General features: G+C 46.9%; 1 protein-coding gene across 1 annotated transcript in view; it reads left to right on the forward strand.

Moving 5' to 3' along the window:
- DPY19L2 (dpy-19 like 2) overlaps window positions 1-10,817 on the forward strand; it is a 57,272-nt gene extending 46,455 nt beyond the window's left edge. The window contains exons 18-23 of the mRNA XM_045826976.1: window positions 998-1,022; window positions 3,627-3,746; window positions 4,695-4,869; window positions 6,440-6,539; window positions 7,837-7,962; window positions 9,396-10,817. Of these exons, the coding sequence (XP_045682932.1) occupies window positions 998-1,022; window positions 3,627-3,746; window positions 4,695-4,869; window positions 6,440-6,539; window positions 7,837-7,962; window positions 9,396-9,546 (697 nt within the window). The 3' untranslated portion in view covers window positions 9,547-10,817. The remainder of the gene's footprint in view (window positions 1-997; window positions 1,023-3,626; window positions 3,747-4,694; window positions 4,870-6,439; window positions 6,540-7,836; window positions 7,963-9,395) is intronic.
- The last annotated feature ends 209 nt before the right edge of the window (window positions 10,818-11,026 follow it).

Below are 11,026 nucleotides of genomic sequence, written 5' to 3' on the forward strand. Positions count from 1 at the left end.
TGGGCGTGTGGGCACCAGAATGGGACGCGGTTACGGTAATGCGTTCAGACGAAACGGTGTATCAGGAAAAGAGGGAGGCCGCCCGCCTCTCGCTCCGGCCCTGACTGCCTAAGTGAGGAAGGCACCAAAATGGAGACCAAGTTGATTGGGTGATTTCACTAATATCCAGAGAGACCTTCTCCCAATTACCCATTTTTTTCAAATCTCTGGATCTGTGTGTGCCCTTCAAGTTCTCACTTTTTAATTTCTCTCTCCCACTCCCACATCCATAGGAGAAGGCCTCCGCATCCTGTAGAACTTGGCTATAACACAGGTAGTCTTTTTAGTGGAACACGAGCATAGGCAGCCTCACACTCGCACACGCATCCGAAACAAGCTGCGTGGGGACAAAACCAGTGTCAGAGGTGTTCGTGCCGTGGCCACTGCACAGTAGCTCGGACACAGCAGGGGCGCCATGCCAACGCAGCCCGTTTTTAGCCACAAATATTTAGTCAATTTGTTAGACAGCTTCTCTGGAACTAAAACTGTGTGTAGGCTTTACTCAGCAACTTTTCTTCTAAAAGTTTACCCTGAGGAAATAGAGATGCTCACAGTTCGGTGTACCGAGGTGTTCCTGGTACTTACAATTGTGAAAAATCAGAACCATTCAGCCGTGCTTATTTAAAGCATTGTATATGCTGTCCACAGCTGACTATGTAATAGACATTCTTTTTGTTAATCTACCCTTTCACAGCCAGTCTCCAGCAGTTAGTAACACCTATTTTATCTTAAGAAAGAATGGCTTTTCCAGATGCCTTAAGTAGAAGGATCATTATAAATCATGCCTTTTAAATTACTGTAACTTTTAATGGTGTTATCTAATATTTGTATTTTTTTACGCTTCTAAGTAGTTTAGAGAATCAAATGTTTAGCATCTAAGAAGAAATGAAGTTTATTTTGATGTGACCATAGTATAATGGACATTTAGTAAATAGAGAATGTTTTTGTTTTATTCCAGAAAACAGCTCCTTGAACATGGTGAGGTAAAGGCTTCGTTTTAATCACTGGTAGATTGTGGGTTAAGACCTAGTTCAAGGCCTTGCTGCTGCCAGCCGCGCTGGCCTGTTTCTGCCCATCCTTCCACGGTTTAGTCTGCTCTGTTTTGAACAGTAGCAAGGAATGGAAAGCTAGAAGGCTGGTGTATGACCATAGAGCATAATTAAATGGCATTACCTTCATTCATTCATTCTTTCACTTATTCAGCAAGAACAAACATTTAACGCCTGACCTGCCGAGCTAGCCAGCCATGCGGACAGGCCCCTGGGGCCGGGCTTCTGCCCCCCGGCAGTGGGGCGGTGGGCCGGGGGGCAGGCTTCGGCAGGGCTGCGGGACACAGGAGGTGGTGCAGCGGTGCCCCTGCCTGCAGATGAGTGCGAGTGTCACGGGAGACGGGACACAAGTGAGGCAGCGTTGTGTACCGTGCTAAGCCATCATGCGGCACGTCAAGGAAAACACCAGCGCGGGCCGGAAATGTGATTTCCTAAGTAACAGAACTTAGTCTTAAAGGAAGGGTCAAATTTACAAGAGAGAGCAATGAAATCTGAACTTCGTAGGGGTCGCTTACAATGATAACTGCTCTTTTTGAACAGCTACTGTGTGCCATGTACTGTGCTGTTTAATTCTTATAACATTATTCCCATTTTGCAAGTAAGAAAATGATGTTAACTGGGCGACACTACCCCGCACAGAGATCAGCACTGACATAACTTAGTAGTTGAATCCTCTGCACACGTAAGGTCAAAAGCAGGCGCCCTGGTTAGCAGGGTTTGAGAGACCAGACTCCTTCCTCCTGTGGCTCTGCCGTTGGTCCGCGCGGCTCCCCGGCTGCTGCGCCGTCCGCACCAGCCTGCCGCCGGAGGGGCGGGAACACGGAAGACGGAGGATTTGCAGGGGCCGCACCTGGAGACGGGGCGCGTCACCACCGGCCCACCTGACGGAGGCGGGCTGGGACACAGAGCAGCAGAGGCCCGGAGAGACGAAGCCGCTCTCCTGAGGTCCCCCAGCCAGCTGCCGGAAAGCTTGCACTTGAACCCAAGCCGTCCATCCCAGGGCTCTCAGAGTCGGAGTCGGTGCTCCCTGCCTCCCGATTTACACGTGTGTTCGCAGCCTCGTTCCCACACCAGCCCTTGGGGGGAAGCGCTGTGGCTGAGAAGGGGTCTAGTGACCCGCTTGGAGGCCCAAGGACGCTGAGCCCAGGGGTATGGCGGCAGGGTCCATGCTGTTAGCCGGTCACTCTGCCGCCACTGAACGTGGCTGCTTTTGTGCGAATCGGCCGTGTCGCAGTCCTGAGTTCTGCATGTGAGCACACACTCACACTTACAGCCTACCACACCGTACTTAGAGCCTACCTCTTTTCAGCAACACGGCATTCCTTAGTTCTGCCTTTCCCTTCTCCCCCCACACCAGGCCCCTAATTCTGCCCAAAGATGAATTTTACTGAAGAAAAAATGAACTGGTTTTAAAATAAGCATTCCACGTTCCAACTTTGGGTCCAAGAATTAGGGAAGAATTACGTAACAAGTTTCATTTTAAAATATCTTTAAAAAACGCAACAGCTCTGGGTGACTCGTTAGACACATATTCTGCCAGGTCTCCCCCACATGCATGCGTATGTGTGCGTATGTGTGCACACACACCCCCCCCGGCGGTCCCCACCGAATCCACTGCATTCTGCATGCACAGGGCTTCACACTCCCGAGACTTTTCCTCGCCACTGACTCGCCCTCCCACGTGTGACCTTCTAATGGCTGCACACGTGTGGGAGTGCAGTAACTTAGTTACGTGTCCCTCTCCTCTCCGCTGGCCGCTCGGGTTGTTTCTATTTTCGCTGCTGAAATTCCACTTTGGGGGCCATCTTTGCAGAAGCATTTCTGTGTTTTGGTTACTCCCTCAAGTTCCCAGGACGGAGGGTTAAGTCAAAGGGGCGACTGTCCCCTCGGTCCCAGTGAATACCGCTGGCTTACAGAACCGTCCTGTCTGTCACCTCAGCACGTGGCATCACACCCTCTCTCACAGTTGGCGTTAATTTAATTTATTGTTTGTCAATTTCGTAGATTAAAACACCTTATCACCTTTAATCTTTGATTTCTTGGAATGTCAGAACATGAGTATTTAGTCGCCACTTACTTTTGGTTGCACTAATTCTGTGTCCCTGCTCCTAGTGAGGAGGAGCTGGGTCACGCTTTAACAGCCCAGGGCCCCTGCCTCAGGCGCCCGCTGCGCTGCCCCCGTTCCGGCCCTCTTCCATCGCTCCCACCTCTTCCTGAGGCGCCACGCCAGGGCTTTGTTTTCGAGTTGTCTGTCTGTTTTTCTCTCTTTGACAAACACACAGAAGTGGAAGCCTCTCCAGGGCGGGAATCTCTCGCTGCTGTTTTGTCCACCTTTGAAAATCTGCAGCGCCCAGAACGGCACCTGGCCGACAGCAGGCATTTGGTTGATCTTTGTTGAATAAGTGAATAACTAGGAATAGGCTTCTTACCAAGTTAAAGTGACCCTTGTCCTAATGAGTAATCATAGTTTTATACACTTAATGTTACGTTTGTTCATTTAAAGTAAAGTTAACCGGCCGTTTCGTTCTGCGTCTGCAGCTGATCTTCCACACGCTGCAGCTGTTTGCGTTTTCCGCCCTCGCCGTCCTCATCATGCGGCTGAAGCTGTTCCTGACCCCGCACATGTGCCTGATGGCGTCCCTGATCTGCAGCCAGCGGGTAAGGCGCTCACCCTGGTGCGGCCCCGCGGGGCAGCCTCGGGCGCTGCGGGGTGGTCGCCGTGACTGCTGAGTCACCCGCAACATAAAAGCACTGGTGTTGCCTTAGATGCGTTACATGTCAGTTCGTGACTCACTGCAGAGCAAGAGAAGCACCTTCAAGTAGCTGTGAAAATTATTCCCAGTGTTTAACGGATCTCTCCAGGACAAGTGGTGAGGCATGCCCTCCCCTCTGCGAGTAGCCCATCCACAGACACAGATTTTTGGAGCGTGCGTCTGTGCGAGGCTGTCGTGGCCCATCAAGGCTGCCCTCCACCGCTCCTCTGATTCCAGAGCAGACGCTCGCTCTGCTGCTGTTCCCTCGGCTCGGAGAGTCCCTGGGAGATGTCGTCCGTTCTGCGGTCCCATTACTGTAGCTGCCATGCAGGGAACTGGACAAAGTAGGGAGGATATGGGGACCTAGGTGCTTCTAGAAACACCTGATTTAGTTCCGATCATGAGAGTCTCAGAATATTCTAAGAATTCTTATCTTAGAATATCAGGTGCTAATTTTCCCGAGAGCTGCGCCCGTGTGCGTGCCACTGCGGTGTCCCTAGCTGTTCAAGGTGGCCGTAAAGCGCAGCCAGGTGTCACAGGGTTTAGTTCTAGGATGTTGCAGAACTGTGATTGGCTGATCTTAATCCCTGGTGACAAATCAGTACTCAAAGGATCGGGAGTGTTCCTCAGTTCTTTCAGAAGGAGAGAGCTTCTTTATAACTGGACCCTGTAATTCCCCCAAAATATTTGCTCTTTTTGAGCAATAGGTGAGGATAGTTCTGTGAGTGATTAGTGTACTTGATGATACCAAATGGCAATCCACCTTGGTTCAAGTAGCAAGGTGAGAATTTATTACTGACCCTGTAGCATTCTTCATATAAGAATTATAAATAAATGGTTTCTTTCATTTCAGCTCTTTGGCTGGCTTTTTTGCAGAGTTCGATTTGAGAATGTTATCTTTGGCCTCCTAACCGTCATGTCACTACAAGGTTGTGCGAACCTCCATAATCAGTGGAGCATAATAGGAGAGTTTAATAATTTGCCGCAGGAAGAACTGATTCAGTGGGTCAAACACAACACCAGAACAGGTATGTAGCTGCTCAGTTGCATGTATCGCTGGTTTTATACATACACACTTAACATACCCACGTACGCCTAGTCGTTTACACTTGCACAGGTTTCGAGAATGCTAATTGCGATGTCCACCCAGTCAAAGCTTTTCCAAAGGTGATTTTGTGTCCTCTTTTAAATCCTCCTAGGTAACCATCAAAAAGAATTTTCATTAACACCGGGAACTAAGGATTGTTCACAGTTATGTGCTGCAGCTCTGAGATTTTTATTGTATTTTAACCCTAACAAACGATAAATCGAATAAATCTTTAGCAACAGAATTTCTCACCTCGTGACAGACCACTGAAGCAGCAGCAACACCCCCCTTCCCCACCCCTCTGGCTGCCTCAGCCCCTCCCGCACAGCCCCTTCCACACAGCCCCCTCCCTCACAGCCCCTCCCACACAGCCCCCTCCCACACAGCCCCCCACACACAGCCCCCTCCCGCACAGCGGGCAAGCAGAAGGGCTCCAGAGGTGGGCCTGTCCCCTGGTTGAAAACCACCGCCCCAGCCTGAGAGCTTCTCTGATTAACTATTGGATCTTGCAGTAATAAGTACACATTTCTACTTCAACTGACTTTAGTATTTTCAAGTTCAAGGCACATAAAGATATTTTAATTCAAAATTACATTTAGAATAGTTATAGTTAAAAGTAAACATTTAGTTATTTATAATGGATCTAAATAACATACCTGTCATTAATTTTAGTATGCTAATATAAAATTAAATATTATTAGTATAATAATTGCATAATAATTTTTACACAAAATGCCAGGAGGTAAGCATGTGGTCTTTTTGTCTTCCAAGAGACAAAACCGAAAGTGAAGTCAGATGACAGATTTCTGTGAATCCGATTTATACAAAAGACGATACATTTATATGTGCCATTACTGCAAAAAGTGGGAGTAGCAAGGAATCACATATTTTGATTCAATATGTAACTTACGGAGTCAAACAGAAACGAAGGCACCTGAGTTATGAGTGTTTAGAGAGGATCTGAGGACGAAAGCAGGACGTGGCTCTGGCAGGTGGTCAGGACGACAGTTCACAGGCCACACAAGTCATTCTGAAAAGTGAACTGGGACACTCGCCCTTCAGCCTACCCGCCAGCCCCTGGTTCCCAGCGTTCTAAATCGCCGGGACAGGGTGTGACCTGGTACGACTCTGTGTCTCAGCGCAGTGCCCACTGGGCCGGAGCTGTAGCGCGGGTGGGGCTGGCGGTCCTGGCGGAGTCACTGACGTTGCGGAGCCTCAGTACTCCTCCTCGTTACGCACTGAGAACACAGAATGCGCCCTGTCCAGTTGTGCGCGTTCAAACGTGTAACCCTGTAATGACACTAGCACAGTTCCTGGCACCGAGATAGCACTCGGCAAAGGCCGGCAGTTGTGGTGGTGGACGGTCAATCAGTACCGGGTGCGGAAAAACAGGGGTGCCAGCGGGTATTGTTTAAATGCACTCCGGCGTCCCAATCCGGACTCCCTTAGGGAAGGTCAGTAACTTCTGGTTTTCTGTCCAACGCGTTATTAAGGACCATCATCTCTTCCAGACGCGGTGTTCGCGGGGGCCATGCCGACCATGGCGAGTGTGAAGCTGTCCGCCCTGCGCCCCATTGTGAATCACCCGCACTACGAGGACGCAGACCTGAGGTTGGCCGCTGATGGAACCTCCCGACCGGGCACACTCGCGACTCACACCGACTCTTGGAGACAGGGAAATGTTTGCACATGGGCACATGCGCACACACGCGCTCTCCCCCTCGTGTCTGCGCTGGAGGTCCAAAACGCATACCCACCACCCGACATCACGGGCCTCCCCACCCCCAGTGAGCTTAGTAAGCTCTGGCAGCTGAAAAAAGCAAAGCCAATCTCGCCGAAGTGAAACTCGTGTTGCAGAGTTCTCACTGCTCTCAGTGCGCATCCGTGCGCATGCGTGCGTCCGCGCGTCCCTGTGAAAGTAGAGGCCTGAAGTTTGAGCCCTGGCGGTGCTGTCGCGCGCTGTCGCCCCGCCCCCACCCCACCTCGTTTCAGAGACCTTTCCCCGTCTCACTGCCTCACTGCCGGCCAGTGACTGGCCTGTCTTCAAACAGAACAAGTGCGGGTGGGAAGCCTGCTGTGGCCCGCGCTGTGATCAGAGTGTAGGGTGTTCGTTGGCGAGGCGGTTAGGAGAACTCGAGTTTCCACTGAAGTCTGAAAATTGTTTTTCTTAGATGACTGACTTTAAAAAATCATTCTAATCATTCTAGTAATTGTCAGAGTAACCATTTCCTTTGCATTTAATGTTTGGCATTTTGTTAACAGGCAAAATTTTAAATTATTTAAAGTTCTACGTCTGGTGGTGGAGTTTGGGCACCCCACATGCGCAGACTCCTAAGGAATGTCTGTAATACACACACATTCATCCGGGGTTTCATAAAAAACCCCCACTCAGGGCCACGCCACGCACCGTGCCGTGTCTCGGTGAGCACCCCTGTTTCTCAGCTTCTCCGAAGGTGCCTCGCCGGGCCGCTGCCCTGGGTGCCGCTGTCAGAAGCTTCCATGTCCTGCATTCACCTCAACTCCTGTGCTTTCTGGGGCTTCTGTGGATGAAGCTGTCTGCTGAGACCCGTGTTTCCACTGTGTTCGGTCTCTGCCTGCATGCGTTCACGAGCAGATTAGTTATTTTATAAATCGTACATTCTGAATGATTATCCTGCTGTCCAACTCTAGGTTCTAAACTGGTTAGTAAGCAATCCATGCACAATTCACACTGCTGTACATTTTAGCACGTGTAGAAAATAAGGAGTGTGGAAACCGCTACCCCCCAAAATAATGTGTGCCATTTGGGATCTTATGTATCCATGTTCTATCCAGGGAGCATTCGGATTTTAATTTGCTAGAAAAAATGTCTTTATTCCATTCTATTATCACATATTAACATTTCTTTAACCTGTCTTTAAATTTAAAGGGCCCGGACAAAAATAGTGTATTCCATGTATAGTCGAAAATCTACAAAAGAAGTAAAAGACAAGTTGTTGGAGTTACATGTGAATTATTTTGTTTTAGAAGAGGCATGGTGTGTTGTGAGAACGAAGTGAGTATGAGCCCTGTGATACAGTTTTTAGCAACACTGTTTTACTTTATTAAAAGTAGTCCTAATTCTTAAAGAATTTTTGTTCTGAATAAAGTTCATTAAAATATTTTACTTAAAATTACTTCATGCAGGAAAATAAAATTATACTACCATTTAAGCAGAATTTAATTTCAAAGAATTATAGTGTATGTTAGTTTCCTGATTTTTAAATTTTAATGTATTATTTTAAATGTAACTTTTTCATACCTTTCCAAGTTTTTATGATAATTTTTATTAGATATGTGAAATGCAGATTTGAATTTACAGCTGAGTAAGATATTAACATTCTGCTACTATAGCTGAATTACACTGGATTTATAAGAACTATGAGAAAATTTCATGTAACTCAAAAGGATATAAAACAGTTTTTTTAATTTCTGAATTTTGAATCTCTAAAAATCATAAAGTTCAAAAATGTTTAGTTGGTATCTTGAGGGCCTTTTTTTAGGCTCTTTCATCCAAGGGGTTCTAAGTTGATTGAGCCCTAATGTGGAACATTTTCATTTCACCTGTGGATCATTAGGAATTAGGTTTTCAGACAGTGGCAAAAAGCCAAGTTCAGAAATCTTGGTAGCTTGTTCTTCTATATAATTTTAGTATCTGACAAATGTACCCAGGAAGTGATGGCATCTTGCAAAAGAAGAGAAAGGAACGTCATTTTGTTCATGTGTGTGCATCATGTTCATTAACTCAAAATTTAGTGAAACACAGCAGACCTCAGCTAAGGGGTCTAAGGGGAAGAGTAGGCAGAAACCGGTCTCAGGAGGCCCAGATGTTGGACTTCAAGGTCGAAATCTGCCCAGCAGCTGCTGTAGGCACTTTCAAGTCATTAAGGAAAACATTCTCTAGCGAGAACTGTTACTCACCCGGTCCACTCGGGCAGCCGCCCGGTGGGGAGGGCTGAGGAGAAGGGACCTGGTGTCAGAGCTCCCTCGCCCGTCTTGGCCTTTGTGTTCATGCTGATCCTCGTGAATGTAGGCCCCAAAACACGAAGTTTATCAGGAATTATGTTAGCTTTTACAAATTTTGTCTCGTTCCACTACTCATGGGCTTCATATTTGGTGGCCGATAATCACTTAGAAAATATAGTGATCCGCATTTATTTTGAAAATGAATTTTTAAATACATAGTTGTGAATGTATACCGATCCTTTGTTGGATTCAAACTATATTGATTATTTGATTACATGGAACGTGACAGTGCAACCTACTTATTTTCATTTTTATCTCTAAATATGGAGCTTAGGGTTTTTGAAATGGTGCCTTAAAATCTTTAATGTATCGAATAAGTTAGTCTCTTGAAGTCTAGGAGCTGCTCGACAATTTGCGTGTCTCCTCTGGAGGTGAACGCGCTGCCACTGTGGTCCGCTGTGCCTTCTTTTCCCTCTTCTGCAGGCCCGGCTGCAGCATGCTCGAGATTTGGGACCTGGAGGACCCTTCCAACGCGGCGAACCCCCCCTTGTGCAGCACCCTGCTGGAGGACGCCCGGCCGCACTTCACCACGGTGTTCCAGAACAGCATGTACAGAGTCCTCAAGGTCGGCTGAGGCTGCAGCCGCCCGCCGCGCGGTGGCGCACTGCGGCGCGGAGGGGCGCACTGCAGACGGCCGCTTGGGCTTCTTCGCTCTGACCGACGTCGCAAGCCTCAGGCAGGGACCCTTAAAAAGAAGATAATAAAGCGATTTAGTTTTTCCAATTGCTGAAGGGTAAATTATTTCATTGTCTTCCATTGGATGTCAGCCTTATTAAGCTTGCATTAAAATTATTAAATCATTTCATACTGCATAAACAAATGTTCATCTTAAAGGTTTAAAAAACGGTATGTAAAAGAACAATGAAATTTAACAAATCAAAGATACGTGAGTCTTTTCAATCCAACCAGGTGAATTCTTCAGGTTCTCTCTAGCACCGGGACACACTGGTTCCGACTCTCTCAACTGCTTGGACAGACTAAAGCTGTTGCTGACATGACACCTCGGATCCCGATACTGACCTCGGGGTCCCAACCTCTGACCTCCGCGGGGAAATTTGTTTGTAACCATGCCACCGCTAAGATCGTTTCTGCTTTTACTAGCCTGTGGAAAGGTCTTTAATAGCTTTTAATAACTTTTTATCGCTTCAAGTTAAGCATTTTTAAAAACAGCCTACTCTGTAATGTTTTGACCCTCTTGAGTTTGTTTAACCAAGCAGATAAGTATTTTTTCCACTGATTAGTTCTCTGCCTAAGTTTAGCAGGTTATTAATCTGTCTTTGGAATCCAGTGGTTTTTCTTTTAATATCCAGGTAAAATAAAAAATTGCTATTGTACATGACATAATTTTGGCCAAAACATAATCAGAAAAGAAACTCCAGTTAAATTTGTCCAATGAGATTTTAAGATCCTAGGTCTTGAATGAAGCAAACGCATCCTGTCTTGCCAGCCGTGCAGCTGACCGGACACAGCCTTTGTTTTCTTCTGGTCGCCATCATTTGTAATGACGTATTTGAAGTCCTCTCCAGCTTTTAGAGTTGCAAAACGTTTTACTGTAGGATACAAAGCCGCTAAGAAAGCACACCACATTTGACTTACTTTAGCATTTTCAAATAATTTGTTTTGGCGTGTGGACAAAGAAGGAAGAGAGACATAACACCTGACATTCATGCAGTTAATGTAACACATACTGGACGGTGTTTGCATAGGAAACATTTCAAGTTGGCAGAATTCAACAACGACAACAAAATGGGACAAGTTGTATTAACTTATAAAATGTTCCATGTAAATATAATGTATTCATATGAGTTTATGTTACTTTCATGTGCTGTGTGTGTTTAAAAATTAAAAGAGCCTTGAAAATTCTGTTCATGTTTTCTCTTTTTCCTCATCCTTTACCAAGCGCACATTCTGAAATCGACATAGTTCGGCTATGAAGGTAGAAATCACAGGGCCCTGTGGTCATGGTTTGGCAATGACACTTCTTAGCCGCTTTAGAAGGAGGCTGCATAGCCCACCCCCGCAGAAGGCAGTGTGTGGTGATGGAGACAGTGCGG

The sequence above is a fragment of the Phyllostomus hastatus genome, unplaced genomic scaffold, assembly GCF_019186645.2.
Source record: "Phyllostomus hastatus isolate PE091 unplaced genomic scaffold, TTU_PhHast_1.1 phas_scaffold_78, whole genome shotgun sequence".
In the NCBI taxonomy this organism is placed as follows: Eukaryota; Metazoa; Chordata; class Mammalia; order Chiroptera; family Phyllostomidae; genus Phyllostomus; species Phyllostomus hastatus.